The sequence below is a fragment of the Manacus candei genome, unplaced genomic scaffold, assembly GCF_025592945.1.
Source record: "Manacus candei isolate 608988 ecotype Guabito, Panama unplaced genomic scaffold, ASM2559294v1 h1tg000067l, whole genome shotgun sequence".
In the NCBI taxonomy this organism is placed as follows: Eukaryota; Metazoa; Chordata; class Aves; order Passeriformes; family Pipridae; genus Manacus; species Manacus candei.
Genome location: NW_026138115.1, coordinates 4,001,329 through 4,028,824, shown reverse-complemented (window position 1 = coordinate 4,028,824; position 27,496 = coordinate 4,001,329). Strand labels below are relative to the sequence as shown.

Below are 27,496 nucleotides of genomic sequence, written 5' to 3'. Positions count from 1 at the left end.
TTTTAGCTGCCTCTTGACACCTTAAAATAGGGAGATAAAAAAGAAGTAGATCTTGTAACTGTCAGTGAAAGTAATGTAAAATTTTGAGCTCCTTTTCAGAAGGGAAACAGCACAAACACATTAAGGTGCCTTGTGTGGCCAGACAGGAACTGTGGGATCAGTGTTCTGTTCTTGACTCTAGCTGTCTTTTGGTGTAGCTTCTGCAACTCAAGTTTCTTTGTCTGTGCTTCTTCCACTTCTGCTGCCTAAACACCTTTTACAAAGATTCAAGACCCTCAGAGGCATCATTCATACTAATAATTTTAGCAGACCTGAACTTTCTTATAAAAAAATGGATTATTTTGAATGGTCTTCCAGCTTTATCTTTTTCTCATCTCTAGATCAGTTGTGGGTTTTTTATTGCACATAAAAGCAGTTGATAATACTTTATTTTATATTAATACCATTTGTCTTTGAACTGGTGAAGAACTGGGTTGGCTTTTTGCTGAGTTGAAAAACTGAATTCTGCCACCTCAACACAAAATACAGGACAGCCATTTCAGTATTTGAAGTTTAGTTACAGAATAAAATCATTTTATCAAAAGCATATTTTGTGTTAAATCATTGCTGTTATGTCATATAGTTGTATTATCTTACGGTATGATGTTATGTGCAAGCTACATAACATTTACCCAAGACAGGCTCAAAAAAGAAATATTACATATTGTGTAAGCTTTCTGTAAGTAAAAGCTCTACAGCACTGCACTATAAATTTGATGTTGAAATTGCCTTCCTTACTCTGTTGTCTTTATTTATAAATATATTTAAAATACTGATTTTCTGAATTGCAACTCTGTACAAATTCAAAAAAGAGACAGCATTTTTATACAAATACTTTCTTTAAATTTAGTTGCAGAATACTTGAAACCAGTGCTGATGCAAGAGATCTTGCTATAGAACTGCAGAACTCCTGCAGAACTCCTATCTCTTTACCTAGAGACCTACTCATTTATTTTACTTTTCATATTACATGACAGCACTTGTGTCTGTTCTGTTTTACAAAATTATCAGTGTATTTCAGAAACTTTAGTCTCCACCACATCTTTCACTAGCACAGACGCCATCTTTCATTAGCACAAGTTCACCTTCTAAAATACTTTTATATAAAAGCTCATTTAAAAAGAACTAGCATTTCCAAATAACAAAAACTGTGTGTACAGGTTGAAAGTTATGTCACCAGTTGACTAAAAAGAAATAATCACCAGTCACACAAGAAATAGTAACTGTTTGTAAAAAGCCCACATGCTAAACCAGAGCGTGACCACAGAGTGACCAGTCAGTATATACTAAAGAAAATTCATCTTGTGTAAATATCTAGCATGGAAATGACTGTTTGAAAGATAATGCTGATTTATATATTTCACACGGGCAGGCCACAACAGCTAATGTATAATACACCAACTTCATATACTAATGAAGTACAGAAAGTCAGTAGCCCAGATTTTAAGAAATCCCCCAAACTCATTGAAAGCCTGATACATTTGGCACCTTTGGAAAGCCAAAATACATATCATTCACTAATACCACATGTCAAATATTTTGGAGAGCCAACAGCAGATCACTGGAATCCCGGCTTTAAGTCCTCTGCCTTAAGTGCATATTTCCCATGAATGGAGTTCTCTCTCAAAGACCATATTTCACAGTGACAGACGTGTCCTCAAAACAAGATTTAAAAAAAACCAAACAAAAACCAAAAACCAAAACAGACTTGCCAAAAACCTGAAATGATCCCTGCTAATTGTCAGAAAAGAGTTATGAGCAAGAACTTGTCAGCTTGAAACTTTTATCTTCCCAGTGCAGATGAAACATATACTACATAGTAGAACTTCAAATCACAATGCCTTTATGAAATTCTAGGAACTGGCATTTTTTCCGTATGAAGTTTATGTCTTTTGATGTGTTACAAGAACAATAAAAAAACACTTCATGAAAAAACATGCAACTTTCACAAGCCCTTAAAAACTTGATGACAGGTTGTTATTAGTTGCCTATTACATTTTCATAAGCATCTACAAGGGACTAAAATTTGTGACTGAAGTTCTACTGTATCATGGAAGAAGCAGTAAGATTGTACAAGAAAAAAAAGCAGTTAAAATACAGAATTAGTTTTTGCTTCATAAAGCATTTAACATTGATCCACTGCGCAAGTCAACACGAACACAATACAGATTTGTCAAGCATCTTCTACGTGAAATATACTAAAAAACAGACTTCAAAACTACAATCTAAAATCAGCCCAAAATTGAGTTAAATGCTTTGAGAGACAAGAAATGAAGCAAAATATACCACGACAATATGGTAGGTCTCCACACCACGCTGCTTTTAGCAAAGTACATTTCCTGTATTTGTTAAGTCTGTAACATTGGGGAGAAGAGTGGTGGCTATTCTGGCACATACTTTTCCTGCCTAGCCCAGGACACTCACAGCTTTTACCTGCTTTTCACTACGATGTGCCTTCATGTTAGCAGTTCCACTGAGCTGACTGAATGCCAGAGCAAAAGGGCACATTAACTTAGAAAACATAGTTCCACAGTGTCTGTAAATGACTTTGAGATCCCTTCCTTTCTCGAGACAAGGAATTTTAACATTAACACACACTCAGAGTTGACACATTTTCAGTCAAGACAAAGACAATCCACAGATGGACACTGCAAGTTACACGCATGGGTTTATAGGACTGCCTCCCGTCAGAACTGCACCTTCCTCGGTTTTAAAGACAATTAGAATGTTTGCTGCTTTAAATCTTCTTTGACTCTTTCAGTAGCAATTTGCCAGTTAGGCTGAGAACCAAGATCTATTGAAAGTCTAGGCAGATCGATGCCCTTAGGGCATACTTGCATCCTTGTGTCTCCATATTTGCACCCTAAACCCCAACAATTCATGTTAGAATCTAATTAATTACTATGATACAAGATCAACTTTTATGCTCCTTTGAAAATTTCAAACACTATTTCTGTTTAGAATAATGAAAATATTTTAACTGCTCCCATGCAAAGGTGCTCACTCCTAAACAGGGACAGAAGTTAGTAACTGTAGATATGATACAAGCCAAGTGCAGGAAGAAAATTAAGGGGCACCAAGGATAAACCTCCAACACAGAATCAGAAGACCTGTATATAGGCATGAAGGTCAGCAGTAGAAAACTTTAGGCATAAACATACTTGCTGCCATCACCACCAAGAAGTCTATTGGTTTTAAAAAGTATGGTTGGCATCAGACAACACAGGGGTTTGGCATTAGTGGTCCAGAAAAACCTCACACCCTAGAAACGACTTCTTATTTTTGTAGTTTTAAACACACACCCAAAAAGTAGAAAAGAAGGAAAGAAACTGCTAACAAGAAGCAATCTACATTTGAGTGATGTTAGAATAAAAAAACCAAATGCTATTCCTTATAACAAAGGTAGTGAGATCTAATCACAACATACTCAAAACAGGCTACAAAAGAAATGTTTTAAATTTAACCTCAGAAAGGTTGATAAGATTAATTTACTCTGTACTTACAGTGTATTTTGGTAGTATCTCCTCCATTAGTGTGAGAAGGGCTTTGTTTGTGAGGCATTTTCCTTATGCTTATCAATCAAAAAGCCCAAATATTTAGTCTACCATTGCCTTTTAAAGATTAAACATGCAATTAGAATAAATTTTGCTAAGTGATCTTCGACCAACCCTCACCTGCTCTGCAATTTGGTGGCTAAATTGTAAGTACTTCTCCCATTTAAGAGAGAAAAGTATATCCAGAGCCATGCAGCCACACCATTGAACAGGCTAAGCTAATTATATTATTACCTCATTGCTGAGGCTTACTATATCACATTTTTAAAATATTCATCCTTTAAAAAGAGAAAAATCAAGAACAATGAGATCTACAGGGCTTGATCAAAGCCGTAAAATGGAAACTGCATTTTGGAATTGAGCTCATGTTCCAAACGCACCTTCTCTTTTGTTCTGTCTTCCTCTCTATATTTATATAAAGAAAAAGAAATGCAATGGTTGTAAACTCATTGATACTGTAAGATTTAAAGTTGGTGTATTTCTTCCAAGAATTCAAATAGGAAATAAAAAAAAAGGAATTATTTTAAAGGTAAGGAGTAAGAGCAGACAAAACTCTTAGTACGCATGCCAATCAGAACAGTGGCATTTCAGTAACTTCAGTATGATTGACATGTTTACAAAAAAATAAAAATTATTTAAATCCATACACTCTAGTTAATTATTTTAAGCCAATTAAGAGTAATTTACATGGTATTAATAGAAGAAATGATTTCACATTGAAACAAGTTACTTTAAAAAGCAAGAAATGTGACAAATCAAGAGATGAACTCTGTAGCAACAGAACATCCTAATATCAAGGCCTGTCACTTACCCTCTACTTTATACAGTCTCAAAAGAAGAGTTACAAGAAAAATGAAAAGGACTGACATTCTATGGCTCTCTGCAATAACTTTATTAAAGGCTGACAAAACGGAGAAGACTAAGTATTATGCACAACAGAGATGCTTCAGATGGTTGTGACTAATGTCTGTGTCTGGTTTCCCTCAGCTTTAAGAGGGTGGAAGGGAAGCATAATTTACTCCACAATTAGAAAAACATCCTGGTAAACATTTAGATATCATCTCCCAGAGGCAACACAGTTGCAATTTCAGACAGTTCTGTTTTCCCTCTCTTTGTTTCATACTTACAGTTTCAATATTCCCACAATATCACGTAATTTCCACTAAACATTAATTATCACTGGACATTACTTTTCGAATAAAATGTAGAAAACACCTAATTATCTGCCAGAATCTAAACTACTCTTCTTTTTTTTTTTAAAGTCTACTTCAAAAAAAAAAATCATTGTGACACACTTCTCATTTTATTGTTAACTCATGCAGAAAGAAAAATCCCAGGTATCTCAAATTCACTACAGAAGATCATGTTTGCTTGATGCTTAAAAGTTCTCAGTTGACGTTTGGGCTTATAAATGAAACATCTTCAGTGTGCCATTAGAGCTACACAAGCCTAAGTACTTGAAACAGTCCAATCAAGCAGCAATTCTTGCATTCATGCATTCAAAATGAAAACACACACTGCCTAGACCGCAGTTTCACTTGTACTTAGTCGACTTAATGGTTCGCTGCCTAAAGAGGAAGATCTCATCCTCCCCATTCTCATCTCTTAGTGTTCTCTTATTCCACCGTTCTTCCTTCTTGATATCTTCCTACTCTCATTTGCATGGTCCTATCTGTTTCCTGACAGCCACACCAGCCATTATCACACCTTGCAGTGAATCAGTTCTTCTCTCTAGTATGACAGAACGCTATGATCTCTTTGCTCTTTGGTTTCTGCTGGTTTGGAGAATGAAAAGACTCCACAGAAGAACCAAACAAGCACCTGAACCAGCAAAAGGCAAACAAGAAAAATTCATGTTAGGAGTGTAGGTATGGAGAAGATGAGAGCAGGTAACTCCACTTTCCAATGTCTGGACACTAACCATTTTGTTTACTGTTTCTCTTGACACCACCACAAACACGAAAGCAGGTACATCCAGAATAAACCTGTTTTGAAAACTGCAACGGAAGTGATTTTGTTTGCTTTCCAATACAGCAGTGATATCTCACATGTAAGGAATGTGATACTTCATGAGATTTCAATGTTTTTGAATTTAATCTTACTTTCTATTCTTTACTTAATCACCAACTTGTTTTGAGACTGATGTAGGATATGCAACAAGATCTCAAGAGATTCAGAGAGTGATGAGTAGCTAGCACTGTATTCTAATACAGTAGAGAGCTGATCATACAGTGTCTTGATGTGCATTTATGTCAAGCATTTACATAAATCCTTCTCTCATGGATTTCTTCACTGTAAAATCCCTGGCTGTGAGCACTGTATAGGAATATATGGATTTTTGGATTGCCTTCCATCCGGTGTTCCTCACTTACTAGCATGAGAGTTATATTCCTATGCTATTTCTATTATATGCTAAAGTGAAAAAAGAAAAATAGATAAAAGAAATTCTACATAGACAAGTCTTAAACTCTAAGGAGGGCTTTTTGTTGTGCTTGTCAAACATTTTGTAAGTCAATACAAATCAATTACAGCAATTATATGAAGAAAAATTGGTTGATTTTTTGATTTTTTTTCCTGGGTTAATTTTCTATTGAGAAAAAGCCCATCTATGACAAACAGCTTCCTGGAGAAGGCTGGGAAGGTCTTCCTTCACTGCAGCTGTGTCAGCACAAGTTAACAGCACCATGAAGAGCACAGATCTGCTCCGAGTTCCCCAGCCTTTGATTCAGCATGTGAAATATATGGAGACTAGACCAAATTGCAGTCTGGATCCTGGACTCTGACAGAGCAATATCCTTGGAGGGGGTGTGAAATAAAGGAGAAGCCACGAAAAATACCTCTGAGAGCCAGGAAAGTCTGGTTTTCACGAAGCAGACATCTGATTTTAGAATTCAAACAGAATGCAATTTTGCTTTAGGAGCATACAATTCCAGTACATTTGTGACTATTACTACCTCAAAAATAAAAACCATAAACAAGAGAAACTTAAAATCTCATAACATGAATACAAAACAAATACTAGGATAGAGGAATCACTGGGTAGGTAAACAGCTGTCCTTTCTTCCTCAGGGGCATTGCGCTTGAAAATAGCTATGTTAAATGCTAATGTCAAAGTTCCTGTGCTCATAGGTTTTCTGAGAAAAACATCACGACTTTGAGCTCCTTCAATATGAAATTACAAAGCAATTACTAGACAAGTCATGTAATCAGCCTGAAAGACATGTAAATTTATATATTTCAAAATTTTTTAAAAAAACCACATAAACCCTACTTTAAGTTTTAGAACAGCTTCCAGAACTTCTTTGTTTCTCATTTCCAAGTTGAAATATTCCTCATCTCTCAAGTGAAAAATGAGTAAGTAGTTTGATTCTTTAATAAAATTCTGTACACTTCAGAAGAAACCATTAATTTCAGTTTTGTGTTCTAACAGAGCACTAAAATAACACTCTTGTGCTTCAGAATAATTCCACTTCTTTTTTTTTTTTTTTTAACTAATTGCATTTCCATGTATTTTCAAAATACCACCACTTAGCAGTAAGGCTAAGTTAAGTTTCAAACACTTCCTAGTTTTTCATACAAGATAATGCATACCTGAAAGATAATAATTTAATAATCTAAAAAGCTTGATTACTTGACTTAAAATAAAATCTCTGTACAGTTAGCAAACAAAGGGGAAATTTGAAGTGGTTCAATCAGCTTTCTTGGCAGGCAGCAATACTCCCTATGTTACTGAACTTATGGTCTTCCAGATAGGAATAAAAGTTATCTTGGTTTCTTTTCTTCTGTGTGACTGACATACCCCCACAAAAATGATGATTCCATGTCTAGTGGAAGAAATGTAATTAAAAGAGTTGATTAGCCAACTGACTGCTAGACATGCAACAAAACCAAAAACCCACTCCATAACAAAAGGATTTCAGACAAATTAAATCCTCCAGCAGATTTTGAGAGATTTATTAGCACTCACTGGAGTGGAACCAAAGTCCAAAAAAACAGCAAAAGATCTGTAAACATCTGCTCAGATCCTTCATCAGGCTCCAATGAATGAAGTACTACAGCCACTGTGCTGGTAACGGGGTAACATCTGAACTGACTCACACCAATGCCAGGTTATAGTTTGGTGACAGGAGATTTAACTTCAGACTCAGATCCTCTGTCAGGTTCCCTTCACAAACATACACAAATCAGAGATTCCACTGCACTGCAACACAAACAGCAGTTCAGTCTGTCCGTAGAAACAGACTGGTACAATTTTCTTCTTCTCCCTTAACATTCATAAGCAGACAAAATTCTAGTGGTTCCCTGTCTCCTCCTGCCCTTTCAACATCTCCAGCTTCAATTGCAAAAATCAGTTTACTTAAAAGAAACGCTTCCATTTCTAAACTACCTATATTAAAGAAGTCTACCTTTCCTCTCCTTGAAAATGTTTATATAATCTTTACAATTTTAGATCAAAATTGAAGTACATTGCAAAGCTTAATGGGAAGATCTCGAATCTACTTTCTACAAACCTAACATCAGGAGGGATAACACATTTAAAAACAAAACAAAACATCCTTAAAATGGATGTATTAAAAAGCAGGCTATAAATTAAATTTGTCCTTATCAGCAAAAATCTATTTAAAGTTCTCTTCAGTTCTGGTAAACCCAAGTTTAAAACTAAAAAAATAAAAAAGGGATCCCTAAAAGCAACATAATAAGCAGCCTGGAACAATGACCATATTAGGAAATATTGAAAGAATTGTGATTGCCTCTGAATTAAAGAAGGAAACTAAAGGATGTAATGGCAGGAATATGTAAAATAATGATTGTCACAGAGGTATTTTTCCTAACACTTTGCTCCCTCTCATACCACAAAAAAAGTACCACTGGCCAATGAAGCTGGAAGAAGAATTAAAAATTTTATATATAATGTGTAATTAGCTTATAAACTGCAAGGAATCACTGTACTAAAGACTGCAAAAAAGACTATATGCTTATGTAGGACTAACAAGATTTAGCAGCTTCACTGTGAAAGATTAAAATGCACATCACCTTTACAATCACCTTTCAAACTTCACACCAGACCAACTGATTATGGCCTAGGAAAAACACTCCTATGGGCTGGATGTTCCTTAGCAACCCACTGCATGACTTTTTTTGTGCAGTTAATTTTTGTTTTCCTCATTAATAGCAATCTGCTATGTCTGTTGCTGATTGCTTTTATGCACAACATGTCAGATTAAATGCACCATTTCCATTCCTGGCCTTCCATCAAAATTCTTCAAACTGTGGAAGTTTTAGCTTATTCTTAACCATGACTGCCAGAGGGATTTTTTCAATACATGTATTTTATTTATTTTTTGTGCAGGCATGAAAACAGAGATCTTATTTTTAGCTCTGGTAAATGAAAAAAATTAGCTTTCAGAACATTCCATTCCTCCTGCGATTAAATTATGAAAACAGAACTAAAGTGTAACTCTCATATCATGTGTTATTGCAGCACTACTTCATTTCCATGCTGAAAGCCCCCCAAAACACTTTGAAAACTTGGATAGTCTTTTTTCAACCTACCATCAGTATATTAAAATCTCGAACTCTTTACAGACACTGCTTGATTTCCTTCACCTCTGGTTTATGTATTTCAAAGAATAAAAAACATTTTTGGTGCAAAACAGTACTACCAAGAGTTCCAATATTTCAATCAAACCACATTTTCCTAATGGAATAAGAAGTCCCACAAACAAATTTTTTAACTACGTAATTTCAACAAATGTCAGAAATGTACTTAGAAACCATTTGTGCCAAGTTTTGAAGTTATTAAAAATGGAGAGTTGTACTCCGTTTCTCATTTTGTGTGGTAACTGCATTTATTTTTAGGCTTTTAAGGAAAGCCTTATTTAAAATAAATTATAAAGGAATTCCCATGCAGACTCTAAAGGGATCTATAGAGCAGATACAATGGAGATTATATACTCATATACATACTGTTGATCTTCATGTACATTTATCCTGCAGCATAATGTTAAAATAAGTCATAACTGAAGAGATTTGGAAAAAAATTATAAAATCAAAATTATAAAAATCAAGAGTTTCAATATGTTGTCAATCACTTTTTAACAGTGTTCGATAAATTTCAAATAGTTAAAGATAAGGTATTTTAAGTTCTTACATTTAGTAAGTTAAACTATAAAATGCTTTCTGCTTAATACATTTTGATTAAATAATTTTACAATATGTAAAAAAATACAATATGGACAGCCTTACTATTTCAATCAAAATGTTACTACTTATATTAATAAGAGACCTCATGATTACAGAATCCACAATTGCTACAAACAATGATGTCCAGTAAATCACAAATACAAAACCTAAAAAAAAAAAAGAAAACACAATAAAAGAAGAATCAAATCTTACCCATTCTTGAAATATAAAACATGTGCTCTTTGCAGTCCTGTTTCCATGAAAAAACCAAGTTCTTGTTCATGTGCAGTGGGCCCTGGCTTAGGGCTTCTGTTTTGTATATTGGCATTAATTACCTAATAAAACAAAAGAAAAAGGGAAAAATGTATTTAGAAAAAAAACCCCAAAAATCAAGCTTTGTGTACTTTTACACAAAAGCTAATACTTAATGTTGGAGAAATGTTTGCCATCTGTAGGTAGTGGCTAGTGGACTATTTCTATCCTTACCTCCAATGCCACCCTTTTCATTCCTGAATATACCCCTAAAGTCAATTTATTCACCAAGCAGAAATACTGCTAAGCAAGATTTTATTATAGTTTTTCAAAAATTTTTGTGAAGAATGGTAAACAAAAGAGAAGAATATAAAAAAGCATATTTGCAACCTTATTCAATTAGGAGGAGGTGATGATATTCAAAAATTTAAAACTCAGGTTAAAAAAGACTGCTGCAGAGAGCAGTAAGATTAAAAGCTACCTCCAGAGTGACTTCCAAAAAACAATTTAGAAATAACTTAACTGTATTACATCAGCATTAAGAATGCTGTCAAAATGGAGAGCTATCAGCTTTCGTTTGCCTTCTTATTCACTGCATAGTCTACCAGATACTAAAAGCCAATAACAAAACAAAAACCCTTCGAAAATACAAACCTGTATCTATTTTAAAAACAGTGCAAATTACTGTTCTCCCCACCACATCAAAGTTTTCTTTCCCATTTCTTTTGTTTGCATGATCCTAACTGTGTCCTATAACCCCTTCAAAGACAGCTGTCAAGTGACAGGCCCGAGGCTCATAAGCAATAGGTCTGAAAAAGAGGGTCAGATGGATATTGCCAGCTCACTTCATTCTAACAGCATCACAACACAAAGAACAGAGCCCCAAGTGTATTGCTTTTTTTCAGAGGTATCTTTAAGCCTAAATAAAAAGCAGTAGTGTGTAACTACTAGAAATAAAGGGTACCACAAATTCTCTTTTCTCTAAAAAAACACTTAAAATAACACCAAATGAAGAGCCTAAGCTTAACTTTCCATAATTCATAATCCATAACTTGTAAAAGGGAAGGAGGGTGCAGTAACTTGCCTAATATTGTGCAGAACTGTCCAGAAGTTATATCTTGTCTACAGCATTAAGAAGCTCAAATATAACAGCTTTCATCAATGAAATCCAAGTCTCCTACATATCTTGTACCTTGGATTTTGACAGTAACTGTAGTGCCATACATACGTACAGTAAGGAATATATTACTGAGATAAACTGACAAATGTGCTATCAAATCCAAGAACACTGTCCTGACTCAATTTATAGAACTATTAAGACTTATCTGAAGTTCCTCTACATTTTAAAATCCTATGTTTATCTGGTTATCAGATCACGATTTTTCCATTGCCCGGGGATTGTGCCTATTAGGTGAAGCAAACACTGTCAGTTCTGGATACCACACTGATACATCATTGTACCTGCTGACAGGCACAATGTTAGGTCTGAATTTTACCTTCAAGTAGTTTATAAAAGAGAATTTAGGTACAATTATGTTATTGGCTTCAAATAAGCATCAACAAGATTAATTTTCAATCTTCACAGCTTCATTTTGAATTAAATTCTTTTTACGAATTACCTGAAAATCTAGTAAGTATATAAATGCAATACACATATTCCAACATGTGGAAAGACACCATAATCCCATGTGCATGAATGAACTACCACAGGGTAACAAGAGGTCTCAGATCAGCATCTTGAATATACACAGTAACTCAGAGCTCTGTGCCTTTTTTTGCCTACTGGCACTGTCTTCCAAGAGGTCAGAATGAGATAACAGAAGGATAGCTATCAGACAGCCATTAAGGCACACTGATTTATTGTCCAATTGTAGGTGTGCACTGAAGTCCTATGAAAAGAAATATCAGACATGTTTTTGTTGAGTTACCAAGTTGTTGGTAACACCACATCAATGAAAGATGAGTCACACAATTCTTCAGTTAAGAAAACCAGCCCAGCTTACCCTTTCTATCTCCTGAAGGTACAGGAGAGCAATATCTCCAGCCTTCTCGTAGCATGTAACAATTTCTTGTTCACGGTCCACATGGAGATTGCTAGCTGAGGAAGAAATTGGCAACTTCTCAAGACAGAGACCTGGGAGGCAAAAAAAAAATTCAAATGAAGCATTATAAGCTAATGTCATATAATATTATACACAAAACATAGTCCAAGTTAAGCCTCTTTAGCCAGGAGAAGAAACAAAGGAAATGAAGGTATGGTCCCCTGATACAGACACTAATAACTATTTAAATAACATTTAATAACAATTAATTGTTATAAATCAAGAAGCAGCAATTTTTTTAAGTAATTTTTATTTAAAAGACATTATGACAATCGACCACAAAAGTACCTAGTGTCTTTCTATTCCAGTTTTACATCACTGGATTTGTCTTCATTTTTCCAGAATGATCATAGAAACCAATGCACAGTGAATAAAGGCACTCAAGGTAATATTAACTTACTTACTGTGCAAGGCAAAAGCATCTATAAAAACAAACACATTTTAAGAAATCAAGGTGTTAGGAAGTGTAATTCTTGTACTTAAATTCAGAAGAGGTAGCTCACTCTCATCAAGGCCATGTACATCTTTTCTGCTCAGGCCTTATCCAGCAAACACATTATGTGGTGCTTTGAAGGAAAAAAATAATCTTTGCTTGTCTCAAATATAAACCCTACAACTCTTACTAATTAATCATATATCCTACACAAGTCACTTCTATTACAATTATTTTCAAGATAATTAAAGAGCTGGAAAGAACAAGAATATTAATCCATTCATCTGATCAAAGAATCAACCAACCTCTGATACTTGCCTAACCTGTTCTTAAAACCTTCTGACAATAGGGATGCCTTGACCTTCATATGCAAATTATTATAGAGCTCAACTATTCTCACAATTAGTATTTTCTCCTCATGTCTAGATCTCCCTCTCTAGACTATTATTTCGATTCATCCTCAAAGAGAGATTATTCTGTTCTTTACAAAACATTTTTTCAGTATTCATCTAGAGAGAGATATGCTTGTAACAAAGAATGTCAATTCTCACCCATTTCTTTTTTCATGCTTCCTTGACAGTTAATCATTTTTATCTCCTCTTGACACTCTCCAACTGGTTACCTCTATCTTGACTCACTGTGCAAAACTGGATACATGGCTCCACTTGAGGCCTCAATAGCACTCAGCAGGGAAGATTAAAGATTTACTGGTTTTCATATAAGATACTTTAAAAAAAAAACTTTGGTGTTTTCCCTTACATGTAAGTAAAAATTCTCTTCTGTTTATGATCTGCAACAGATCACCAGCTCATATTCTGCAAGTCAACTATCTCATTTTACATTTATTTGAATAATGAATTGCATTTGGACTAGCACTTTCCACATGTTAAGAGATGTATTTCAGGTCATTCTTTTAGCTTGTCAGCAGTAAATGCTGATCATAAAGTGCCTTCAACTGCTCCCACATTAATATAATGCACCATTTAAATGACTGCATTCTCAATTCATCGTTGAAAGTTTTGAGAATCCATTGCTGAAGAAACTAAAAACAACAACAAAACACATGGTTATATACTGGGCAGAAGTCTGTAGAATGCCAGGTAGCACAAATCCAATTTGGAGAATAGTTTATCACAGGACTTCTGTCAATCAATACAAGGTGGGGACACTATGTTTCATTGCAATTACAAAAGAAAAACCTAACTTCAGAAGATATGTAATTTGGAGGGGTTTTATTGATAAACTCAAAACTACGCAATATCTGTTGCCTCCAGATTATTTTAGAACATCTATTAAGTTTCAATACTAGTCTGTAAAAGTATATATCATTTGTATAAAAAAACAGATTTCTGGCTTGAGAGGATGCCTTAAGTCTGTATCAGAGTTTGTTGGCCACCTTTACTCTCCAATTCATCCTTTTACCAGTACAAACAACATATAACCTACAGCTCTATTTGCTAGCTATACATCCAATTAAGACGAAATTCTGCCTCCAGCACTAACTCCTCTGCTAAAAAAAAAATAACATCCAGTATACTTTTCAAAATCTACATATCCCTAAAGCGTGGTAAATACACAAGTAGTCTGTCTCTAAAAAACCTGCAAAACCTGAGTTTTACAACAGACACTGGATTTTTCTCACATCATAGTTTTCACCAAACATACTTATAAAAATTTAATATATTTGCAAATAGTCTAAAGTAGCTAACACTAATCTGCTTTTTTTTTCAATTTTTCAATCAAATCACAAATATCTGAGAGGTTATTTTACTAACAGTAAGTCAGAACTCCCAAAACAGCAAGATTACACTATAGAAGAAAGTCAGTTATCCTGCTACCACAGTAGTCTTGAACAGACCCTCTGATAAGAAGACCTAAATGTAAGGTTGAAACTGGATAGAAAGTTTGCAGTGTCCTACACAAACACCTTCAATCAACAAATGAGCTGCAGTAAAAACATCAAATGACCAAAAGCACCAGAGAGCTGGTCTGCAGATCACTCCTCCCCACTCCTCCTTTCCCAGGACACTGAGAGCCAGTGCCCCAGAGGTATCATCCCCTATATGAAGTATATAACTCAACTGACTATTTGTTGATTTGATTCAGATTTATTCTTTCTATTTTTATATTTTATGGCCACGACCATAATCTTTTAAATCTGAAAGACTCACTGTAAGGGCATTCTCTCATTTTAGCTGAGAATTTTCTTTAAGATATGAAAATACCTCAGTGCTCTGCCAGAAAGTTTAAGTAATGCAGCAGGGAACTACTAAATTCTAAATGTTCTTTGATGAAGTACAGAATACTCTTTCTTAGAGAAACGCTATCATATAATTACTATTCACTATATTTTTCTGGTATGTTTATTACAACCCAGGAAAGTACGTATATTTTAAGTATGCAATGCTTTGGAGCAGGAATTTTATCTGGCGAACTATCCTGAAATGACCACAACAGAATGGTTTGCACACTGTATTTCTTTTGATGACTCAAGGAATAACTGCAATTCAATACTGTATTAAAAATGAAAACATATTAACTAGATGAAAAATCCTGAATAAATTCTGATTCTGTAACAGGTTAAAATTTGAGTCACTCCAGACTACTCGTTTAATTTTTTTCCTAAATACAGATGAAATTTAACAAATAATGTATTAAAGTACATAAAAGTACCATTTACTTTTAAACAGATATACACAGCAACACAGGAATAACAACCACATAAGAATACTGAGAGATGATGGAAGTTAATTAAAATAGGGATCATTACATTAGGCTCCCCCAGAAAAAGAAAAAGCACATGGTAATATAATAGAATTGAGAAAGACATGAAGTTAAAAAAACTCCACATATTGCCCTAAATTACTTGCTGAAGACTTCTCATAGAATCAGACAAGTCAGTTCTCACCTTTGTGTTTCTTCCCCCACCTGCCAGGCAGGAATCTCTGCTACTCTCCCCCCAAAAGGCAGGCATTTCTTTAACTGTTTACAAACTGCTTTGAGATATTCAGAAAATAGGTACAAAATATGATTGCATTTGTTGTAAAGGTCATAGCTACCAATTTATTTAATTTTTATTCATTATTTTCTTTTATTCTGCATTCAGGAATATAATGACAATTGGTATCACAAGATGACTTGGATATTCATGACTTAAGTTTAAGCCTTTCAGTTAAAACCACCTTCAAATAAAAGCTTCCAACAAACTGGGTCAGTTTTAATCTGGGAGGACACTTATCTCATACATATCTAGTCCTGATATCAAGCAAGATGACTCCTGAGGGAAAAGAAAGTGAGAAGCAGTGAAATGAATACTAGTCCATACTAGTTAAGCTTACATGTTTTGCAAGGTAACTCTAAAATTGCTTGTCAAAAGAGCAGAAGAGTAACAAACAGCATTTGGAGAAGAAAAGAATATTCCTGACATTTAAATTACATGATAACTTGCAAAGGTTTTCTTCAAATTTTCAAAAACTTTATAAATTACCCATATTTTGTAAAATATTGATGAAGTAAACACTAGACAGTTTTATCACTTATTCCAAGTGGCATTCTTGTGTCTGTAGTCTCAAATCAGTGGCCAAGGTTATGCCAAGTAAACTATTTCATTTTTCACAAATAGAAGACCAGGCTGGCCCTACTACCACATATGCACAAACTGAGCACTGCCCAAAAAAAGGATGCCTCAGTAACAGCAGGTAACTAACTATACTTAAGAAGTCCTACACAAGTAGCTAATCAACCATTTTTATGTTAAAAAACAAACAGAAAACCAGTCTTCTGTAGAAAGTTCTGCAAGAAAACCAATCAGCACTCCCATTTCACCATACAGAGTAAACCAAAAATTACTCTAAGGTCAAAAGGGAATCCACGGCACAGTTCAGATCTTTATTAAGTAATCTTACCACACAGACCATTACTGAGATAATTTAAAAAACACAACAAAACCACAAGTCTAAGGCCTATCACATCGACAGCATTGTATATCTGAGGATTATCCATGATGCCAGCCAGTACCTTGCCTGTATAAATTTTAGAGCCCACAAGTAATAATGGACTCCATGGTTTATCTACTGTTTCCAGTAGGCAAGTCCAAGGACAGATGAAAAACAGTGAACTACTGTTTTATACTTAAGTCAATAAATACATTTTTTCAAGAGAGAGAGCTGCTTCAATAGATACAGATTCCTGGGTTTGCTTCCTGGTTTCCTTACCCGGACATGTAAAATCCAAGTGTATTGGAGTACACAGCACTTAGTCTTCCCCATATGATATGCAAAGTGTTCCAAATGCTGTAACACAAAAACCCCTTTCATCTCCTTAAAAAGAAACTTCATGTTTAGCCTATGTATTTAGAACAAACAATTATACAGACTATGGCAAACACTTATCAGTAATTTTAAAAGAGAAACTGGAACAATCTGAGTTATTGCTGTCAAGGAACTCCCACAGTTTATTTCTGAACTTAGAACAAACACCGCTAATTTCACTGCAGGGAAGGACTTATTTCTAGAAGTCCTCAATCAAAGATTGTGACTTGCTTGCAGAGAATTTTTTTAGAAAGCAAAGCATGTTTTTTTTCCCTCTTCAATTCCCTACTGATATTTGCAAAGTAATTATTATAAAGGAAAAGAGAAAAATAATAAATAATAGGCAAATATACTACCTCTTACTTTCATAATTACTGCAGATGCACTATCTTAGTAGGAATTGCCTATTGCTACAGATTATCCAAGGAAATACAAACAATTAATTTCTCTGATTTTTCAAGTACCTTCAACTGCCAAGACTCGGGTGGGAAGGTCTCCCAAAAACTGTCAGAATGCAGGATCTCTATGGCTAGTTCCATACACATTTTCCAGAAAAGGTACCAGGAAAATGGTCAATATCCTCTTCTCCAGTATATCTGAATTTAAGGGAAGTTCCTCTAGCTAGCCACTCTTTTAAACACAGACCACTTACAGAGAATTAAATTCCACTCTAGATGATACACAGAGCAACACAGGCAAAACTTTCCAGAGCTGAACACAGCTTTTTGTCACACATGCTCATACTGCAATGTCATTATATTAGCACAGATTTTCCAATGCCATAGTTATGCTAGGCATAGTTAGGGCTTTTAAGTGTCTTGAAGTTTCTCATAAAAAGAGAAAATAAAAAAAGCACAGAAATACTCATCTCCTTTTCTGAATTGAATACCTACTTACTACTCCAAGCAGTCAGTAAGACCATAACAATATTTTGAGATTTCTTTTAAGATCATCTGAAATAACTGTTTTGAAACAATTGGTCACTCTTTTCCTCTAAATGTAATGAATTCAAATCTTTGTATTTTTTTAAGAGTACAAAACAGACTTTTACAATATCTTTTAAACAAAAGAGATCGGTATTTTTCACACACACATTTGTTTCTTCATAGCCATGTGCCAGACAGTTCTTGCTGCAGTACAGCCCTTTGACAGACCAGCATCTTGTAGAGGGGTCGAAAAAGTTCAAACAAAAGATAAAAGCTGATATAAGGACTGATAATTGCTGCAGATCCTGGAGTGAGTGAATATCTTTCTGCCGACACACCCCCCTCCCCGAAAAAAGCAGAATTGCTGCACACCAGTACATAGAGTGGACATCAAGGAAGCTGTTTGCTCAGGAGAAAGGAGATGATTTAACTATGGAATTTACAGTTTTGCTGTAAATGTTCAGAATTGTTCCTACAAGCATTTCTGGCTCCACTATGATACCCATTCTTCCTGTGCCATGAGAAAAAAAAGGCCAGAATCACTAATTTTTAATTTGTGCACAACATTTTTTTTCCCTCCCCTCACTCTGCCAAAGGAAGGATTCTGAAGAAATTCTAAAGATTTGGAAGAAACTAAGAATAAGAAAAAGATACCACCAAACTGCTCAAGTCCTAAAGAATTCTATTTTAATAAGAAGCATATTATTTTAATTCAGTGTTTGTATTTCAAATACCACAGCTAAAAGCAGCACTGAGGAAAGTGGGATAAATGTCTGGGTTCCCCCTAGTCCCTGCTCCAGCAGAGCAGAAGTCATAACACAGGCTGGGGAAAGACAAGCTTTAATGGAGAAAGTCCGAAGAATCCACGGCACGGGGTTCCTAGCCATGGTCTGGAAACTGCCTGCAACATTTGCACAGCAAGACAGGAGGAGGGAACCCAAGCTGAGTTCTTGACCCATTGCCTAATGAGGCTAGAGATCCCCAGCATAATTACTAAACCAGCTTTCCTTTAGCATTCTTCCATGAAGAACTGCTTGGTGTCTGCTGACACAGGCTAGCAATGCACCAGATCCCATTACAATTGTATATGATTAAAGTTAAGTGCAGCATCTTTTCCTAACTGCAGAGTAGCAATTCACATGCACCTGACACTTCCACTGAACCTAATGAGTATTTCCATGTTTCTGTAAACAGAACTAATTAATAGCCAATCATTTAACTTGGTAAATGCAACATTAAATTTGAATATGGGTCAGCAGCAGTAAAGATAGTCTCACCTTTCTCAACACACACCATCTAAATGTAAACACAGTTATTCAAACAGGCGATATGAGATGTAAAACAGTCTGCAGCAATAAGGCTACAATTCTGTAATAACAGTCTAACTTACAGACAACATCCCTCACATACTTAATTCGTTACTGCAATACAACACAGCCATCTTGACATATCTGGAGTAGTCTACTAATCTATACACTGTATTAATTATAAACACAGTCTCTTTACTAAAATCAAGTCTACAAAGTTGCAGACTTTAAGAAATGTCAGACTCGTAAATTGCTATATTCCTCTATAAGCATTTTTCCAAAGAGTCACCAATTTGTAATGCCAAGTATTATAAATTCATTTTTTCAATTATGTCTTTTGACTTACACAGCAGTATCAGTTATGTTACCTAAAATTTCAATAAGCTTATTTCCTATTTAAATATAAACTTGCTATTTAAGAGTTCCTGACAAGTTGCACCTTCCCAAATTAATACCTCAATATCCCACTGTGCATGCATCTCATCCCTGCTTTCACAAGCAAACAAAATTGCTTAGAAACATGAGACACTGCCATGTACAGTATTTGAATAATGCCTATGTGTGCTTTCCAGTATATTACCTCATTCATATACTGCTGAAAACTTGCAGAAACTTAATTGTCCTGTTCCCAGAGGCCACACCCCTACGGGAATATTAACTACAGCCATAATTAAAATGGATTCTAAATATATGCTTCCGTATGGTAACAGCATATAGAGAATTTTTTTCTGATTGGTCTTGTAAGAAAAGGAAGTACGAAAAGTTGGAGCTACTTACACATGCTTAACATGAAAAAAAAAAGTCAGACAAAGGCACTCTTTCATTACTTCTTTATGGATTTATAACTTCTCTTATTTCAATTCTTCATGATCTTCCTCAGTCTCAGAATTCAGCATTGCCAATTAAGCTGATCTAGTGAACAAACAGACCCTAAAGAGACAAAATTAACCTCCTGAGCAAGGGAACCTTCTCCATCTATCAGAAGGTAGTCCTTCCTACATAGATACTCAAATATCAAGTATATAATACAGCCAGAAATGTGCAAAATCCACATTTTACTTTGAGCCAAGACTTGCCACCACAATCTCAAGACTGTCCTGCCTTTCTCCTCCCTCCCCCTGCCCAGCCTCATTTCTTAGCTTAGCTCCAACTGCATAACACAGCTCTAATAACCAGTACTGACGTTCAAGTTATTTTTGTGGCAGAAGGAAAAAAATCTTTTTATTGTACTGCTCCTTAAAACTTCATACTAAAAGGTATGATGTGCTCCTGTGACTAACAGGCAACAGCTTCAGGGAATCAGCTCCAGCAATGTTCATACACCTGCCCTCAGGCTAACACTTTGGAACAACAGAGTCATGCAAACCTGCCCATTTCCTCAGCAATGTCATCCTTCTATGCCTATTTTTCTCTCCCTCATCACACACTCTTGAAATAAGTTGGCACCTCCAACCACAGGCATTTTGCTACAGCAAATTGTTTTATCAGATGCATCTCCTTTGCTTTTGTGTCAAATGAATTTACAAGCAGATGGGAGAAAAGCTCCCTAACACATCCAAATAAGCATTCTCATGTTTTTGCAAATACTAAGTGGACCACTGATTTGAAAAGCTCCATCTTTTCAATTTATGTTTTGTATTATATTTTTTAAATGTCCCCCTGAATGTCTCCAAGTAAGGCTTTGAATCTTTGAAAATTATGTATTTAATATAAACCTATGATTTTATTAATATTCTATCCCACACAACACCTTCTACATACCCATACAAAGTCATTACTCAGAAGCATAGCATCAAAATTAGCTCTTTTCTTAAAGTAAAGGAATCACCAGGTCTAATCAGAACTGTATTTTATGGGCACAAACACACACACATAAAAAACTCAGTGTGAGGTCAAAAAAGTATGTTAGTCCATAAAGTTAACTACATAAAAGAAAATTATCCTCTCCTACAACTCTGTTTTTAACCTGTGAATTTCAGGAGATGGTGAAGAAAGGCACGAAAATATCACAGATATCTGCTGTGAGGTAGCTATCTCCTCGCAATTTTTACATGAGGGATATCCAAACAGTGCTGTCCTGGCCTATTCTAACCAAGTTTCTGAGGCTTTGCATCGTGCATTCACATGGCCAGTCTACTCCCTGCTGTTTTAACGGACACAGTAGCAGATAACTTTTCATCACACCATCTTACATCTTCTTCTAATTCAGGATCAAGCACAATGCATCACCACTAGCAGCATTTTTTGTTGCCAGAAGCCAGGAAAAAACTAAAACCAATCAATCTATCTATAAGCTCTTCATCCTGATAAAATACAGCCATGCCTTTATCACCACATTAACAATTTTGAACACTTTCTCTAGGAGGAGCAACAGACAGGAACCACTTTCCAACATCACTCAGGCACTGAGACCACTGAGACCCTCCGATTCCCTTCACATCACAGGCTGGCAAAGAGTCACATGTAAAGAAAACAGAAAATATTTCAAAGGTAATTTGATAGTTTTTTCTTGAAATTTTGTTGAAATTCTACAAATTTGACAAATCTATTGAGAAACCTTCTTTGGAAGACTTGAAGCAGCATTTCTCTAGCTACACATTTCCAAGAAAATAATAACTATCTTCCTTGCTGGGCTTGAGAGTCTTTGAATCCTTAGCTTAACTTATTATCCATATTATGCCTCTTCTCACATATAGTCTTATAACCAGGCTGTCCACAACTAAAGCTATAGACAGCATAGCGAATTAAAAGCCTTCTTTGAAAGACATATATGCATTTAACTCATTTATGCAATAAAAAATCTGAGGACTTCTTTGTGAGTGTGCTGCAGGCAGCAGATAGCTTTAGTTCTTTGGTTTCACAGTTATTCCAAGTTGAAGACTTCAGGGGTGCAATGACACTAAATTTCCTGGACTATCCTAACAAAGACTTTTGTAAAGCAGACTATTGTAATTTAATGAAGATTTTGCAGTGAAGTATACAAACAACCCTGATGAGTAATGCATTCACACACACTCAACTCTGGAGAGTCTGAAGAGGTAGAATTTCCCTCTTTGGATTTTTCTCACAACTTACTTTCTAACAACATAAATACATACAAACATATATTTATATATGTGCACATATATTTACACATACATAAACACACACATCTCCCCAAGAGTTGAGCATATCTTTAGGGATCTCTCTTTCCCGTCCACGTTCCAATTCCATTCTTTCTCCCTATCATTGTCACTAGTGCTGTTCCTCTTCCCCTTCTTTCTAGCCATCACTAGATAAAACTCCAGCAAAATTTAGCTTGAACCTGCCCCTGAACCCATTTTGCCCTTCACTGCATCCATACACAAATGCTGAATCTTCCTGTGCTGTGAACTACAGAAAGACATAGTTTGTATGTTCCTCATGCAAGAGCAAGATGAGGAAAGCAGGTCATTTCCAAGGGCTTGTTGTGAGCTATGGAACTGCCAATAGTTACAGTGCAACATGCTCATTTAAGTACCCTGTAAGAACTGTAGAAGAGGGAGCGTGTCAACTCAAGCATCCCACTCAATCTCTGAGGGTACAGAATGAAACCTGAGTGAGAAGGTAAGCACCTGGAAGTGGTCCCACCTTAAATAAGGAAAAAAAACCCTAAGGCAATTGAAAACTACCATTAGTTATCTGCCCTCTGCTTTTATCAGTGGTAAGAACAGCAGTATCAGACCACTACACAACAGCATACGAGACTGCAAATCCACTGGAACTGGACTGAAATGGGGCAAATCCAGCAGGTATCTTTCACTGTCTCTGCAGGCTGCAGCACTGCATAGTGCAGCTGGGCCACTGCAAACAGCTGCAGATAGTCCCTCCCTGCTAAATATCATGGTGCTATGACTGCCAAAGAAATAAGTCTACGTACCCTGAAGAGTTTTATCTTTATATAATCCAGTTATCCTTGAATTTACAACAAGAAATACAAATCCAAGTGAAGCACAAAATCCCTATAAGAATAACTCGTAATAGCTACAAACCTCAATCACCTCTGAAGGCACTCCAAATTCAGACTATAAAGTTTATAGTCCACTCTTACAAGGAAAAAGAAGAAAATCCAGTTGGAAGGGGAAAGAGAGTGAGAAATAAATGCACACTACTGGGTAGAAGCATATGCTATTTAGTTGTTAAGTACTCTAAACCTGTCTGGACTTTGAATACTAAATTTAAGACTGCTCGGTGATTACCACCTCATTCTAGAACATACAAAGGACTATATTCTTGCAATCTTCTACCATGGGAATAAGGGAAATTAAAATTTATGAATCTTCTGAGAGAGTTGGAGTTGCTCAGCCTGGAAAAGAGAAGGCTCAACGGAGCCTTAGAGCACCTTCCAGTACCTAAACTGGCCTACAAGAAAGCTGGAGAGGGACTAAGGGCAGGTAGGGATAGGACAGGGGGGGGAATGGCTTTGAACGGAAAGGAGGCAGGTTTATGTTACATATCAGGAAGAAATTCTCTATGGGAGGTGGTGAGACACTGGAACAGGTTAGGTTGCCCAGAGAAGCTGTGGATGCCCCATCCCTGAAGTGTTCAAGGCCAGGTTGGATGGGGCTCTGAACAACTTGGTCTAGTGAAAGGTGCCCCTACCCACGGTAGGGGGTTTGGAACTAGATGATCTTTAAGATCCCTTTCAATTCCATTTAAACTGGAAACAAAAAAGGATGTTTCTGAGCACAAACAAAACAACAACAAAGCCCCAAAAGTTTGCTTGGTTTGCTCAGGTAAACTGGTAGCGAGTCACCCAGTAGAAGTGACCAAACTAGCAAAATCCAATCAAGATAAATAAGGCTTCATATGCTGGTTTTCTTATCTCTTTTTTTAATCTCTAAATCTGAACCAACAACACATTCCAGAGTAGAAAAGATACATATTTTTCTATTTTTGCATACATTATATTTAAATTAAGTAAAATTATTACTATTAATATTTTCTGCAAAATTTATGCCACTATGTTTCAACCGTTTTATATCCTTATGAGGTCAAATAAAGCAAAGAGTTGAGCTCTGGGAAAAGATTCAGTTGAATTACTGGGATTCCTTGGAGATATAAGCAAATTTAGGTACTTAAAGTTGATCAAGTCCAAGATTGCATTTTCCTGGAAAGAACATGACAAATTCAACAGACATCCTCACACACTTAAAAAACAATACAAGACAAAAAAAACCAGCCAAAATCCACAAGGCTGAGTGGAAGTGTACCCAAACCAGACATTGCTCAGAAGCCCACACAGATGTTGTGTGAGAAAACTGGGCAGACTCACATCATGTAGAACTCCCTATATAATCCTTTCCCACTGTGATCTAAATAGTGACCAGACTTGTGAAGCATCCTTCTGTCTCTGCTACCAGTTACTTCCCTTATTTCCTTGACACCTCTCTAGAGCATGATTCATGCTTGTCTAACGTTTACTAGAGGACTGTGTTGGTGGAAATCAGTCACCCTCTTCCAAGACTAACATTAGAAACAATCCTTGATCAGTTGTCAGTTAACACTATTGAAGTCTCTCACAAATTGTTTGCTGCCTTTGACACTCCTCCTGCCTTAACAAAAAGTACATGTGCAACCCAACCCAAGCTTAAACACAACAGACCAAAGCAAACATTTAGCTCAGTAAATTTTAATAAACCTCTGGCATACAAACTGACACTTTCCTCAACACACTGACCCAGCTTGAAGTCTATTACAGTTTTCTAAATTGAAGTGGCACTGCCACCTTAAGACACAAGGCCAGCATTACAATTATACTAGACCAGTAAAAAACAAAATACTATTTAATTAACTTCACTTCTGTTTTGAAAAAACTATATCTATATGAGAAAATTTCAAAAATAAAACTTCCAAGTCACACATCACTACTTTTCTCAATTAAGTGGCCATTTAGTTATGCCACATAGCTTAGGTTGAGCATTTTAACATTCAGTAAAAGGCATGACAGTGAATAAAGGTTCTCCATTCTGCCCACATTAACCACAAAACTGCACTGCTTTTTGTAACTCTTAACTTTCAGCAACAGTTATAATGCTTTTAGTATTTAGCAACAGTTACTGTGACATTTATATACAGAAGGACTTTTAAATACACACACTCAAAAAACTTGATCAGGTGACAGTGCAGTCAGAATATTAATTGAGGTACATGTCCTGTCAACCTAGCACAAACTCTGAATAATTTAAAGGACCCAAGCCATCCTCTTATTTCATCTATGAATACGGTACTCCACTACTGTGTTGATGATATTCACACTAAAAAAATTCAACTTCAGACAAGATATAAATTAAGTTTTAAAACACATTATGATACTGGAAAGAGCAATCTTACCTTTTGTAGAATATGCTTCAGCAATCATCCGTAGCCTGTACGGTGGCACTGCAGTGAGCTGCAAGTCATCAATGCCAACTCTGGCATATGTATTCAGAGCTTCTTTGTAATCACCTTCCACATAGTTTAATTTGGCCATAATTAGGTTAGCTTCCTGTAGGAATTCTGGCTAGAAAGAAGAGAAATAAAAAGGGGTTTTCCTCGGAAAACACACCTAATTCCTTCCAATAATTATTAGATGTGTTTTCTGTATATATTCATGTAGGATATTTCTTCTAACAGAGCAACAAACCAACAAAATTCTGTCCCCTGTAATATTTGAGAAGCTTGAGGTAGGGGGGAATCCACAAAAAACTATTTAAAGGTAGCCTATCATTACAACCCCTCCAATGTTTTCTCTAACACCATAAGCACAGTTGAAAATCAACATGGCATCAAAACTTAATGATATATGTTCCACAGTCTACATATTTAATCGACACGAGTTCAAAGTATCAGGGCAGAATAAATGTCTTGAAAAAGATTAATGGATGAATAAAGAAAGAAAAGGAAGAGAAATTAATACTCCCAGAAACCACAGGAAACAAAATGTTATAGATGACTGTAAAACAAGCTTCTTTTAATCTCTCAAAAGATGGATGTTGAGTACAGAAGAGATAAGTTGATGTAGCAGCTACAACAACAGTTAAGTAAAAGAAGGGCTAGAATGGTTAAGAGCATCAAAAGGTTCTGACAGAAAATGCTCTCAGACATTAACCTCAATTTCTGTACCTCCAAATACAATTTAAGGAACCTTTCCTCAATACTACAATTTCAACTTTTCTAATTCTTGCTCAGGCTGATTTACATACCTTTAGATTTCCCCTATCAAGAGCTGCCGTGAGATGTTTCCTGACCTCAGTCAGTTTTGGCTGGGGGCCCCGTGGACTACTACTCTGTTTAAGAGTATTTTCCTTCAAAAATTGTTCTAGTTTGGACTCCCCAAGGAGAAGCTCTGCCATGTCATCTGTAAATAAAACCAAAGACAAGAAATATTAGAAATCATTTTATTTCACTACCGTTTCAGTGGAGACAGCCATTGCCTGAATTTTAAATAGAAACTAATCAAAGCAAACAAAGCATCCAGTACTCAGGTTTATCACAAGTCATGTAGTACGTTGTTTTACTTTTCAATTTATCTTTTCCCAGCCTGGTTCATTGTAGAATCAAGTCTCATGAGTTTTAAGATATAAAGAATTAGAACACTAACCTGAAGTCAGTATTCTCGCCTTCCTCCTTAAAAAGTAGCACTTGATTCCAAAGCTTTATGTAGCTTTCTGTACATGACAAGATATACTTCTGATACTCACTTTACCAAAAACCTGGTTTCAAATATGAATACTGATATTGGATTAATTTATTTGTTTGAAGTTACATGTCCTTCATGATGTCTTTGATCGCCATTCATATTTTGTCTGTAGATTTCACTCAGATCTTGTTAAGGCTCCCACCATCCCAAGTCTGAAAGTATCCCAGGTATGAAAGTCCATTTTCATCACTCTCCCAGTTTCTTAGGGCTCACCTAAGAAACTAGTTATCCTCTACTCTACCCAGGGCCACTAAACTTATTTTACTGAAATGTGTTAGTTCTTCCTCTAGTGAGAAGAGTGCTGTAAAAATCTTGGACTTGAAAAGACCTGGTCACGTCTTGCAAACAATGTCTGAATAATCCAAATATGTAATATCAATAAATAAAACAGACTTTTAGAAAGGAGAAAGGCAAAAAGTTATCAGTCAGAAAAGTGCTCATCACCTTTAGCACTGTCCCTAGAGGTTATGAAAAGGGACAGAAAGACCAGGGCATGCAGAAGTCAGTGTTACTGTAGAAGAAAAGTTTTCCCTCAGGAAATATATATATTTCAGGAAGTATAAATGAATCAGCATTATCTTTTAATTATAGCAAACTTCAGTACAATGCCATTCTACAGTAAGCTATAAGGACCAATACTGTCCTGTAACATGTCCTACCAAGTAGAAAGATGAAAACTTAGAACTTTTTT

At 35.7% G+C, this 27,496-nt stretch overlaps 1 protein-coding gene across 4 annotated transcripts in view; it reads right to left on the bottom strand.

The window, feature by feature from the left end:
• TTC7B (tetratricopeptide repeat domain 7B) overlaps positions 1-27,496 on the bottom strand; it is a 133,895-nt gene that overhangs the window by 87,683 nt on the left and 18,716 nt on the right. For 3 of the 4 annotated variants that reach the window (XM_051806603.1, XM_051806600.1, XM_051806601.1), the window contains exons 2-5: positions 26,309-26,463; positions 25,458-25,626; positions 12,032-12,162; positions 9,990-10,111 (exon numbers count right to left, since the gene is read on the bottom strand). In XM_051806603.1, the coding sequence (XP_051662563.1) occupies positions 9,990-10,111; positions 12,032-12,162; positions 25,458-25,626; positions 26,309-26,463 (577 nt within the window). Of the gene's footprint in view, positions 1-9,989; positions 10,112-12,031; positions 12,163-25,457; positions 25,627-26,308; positions 26,464-27,496 lie in introns of those variants that run through there. The other variant, XM_051806602.1, reaches the window with a different exon arrangement.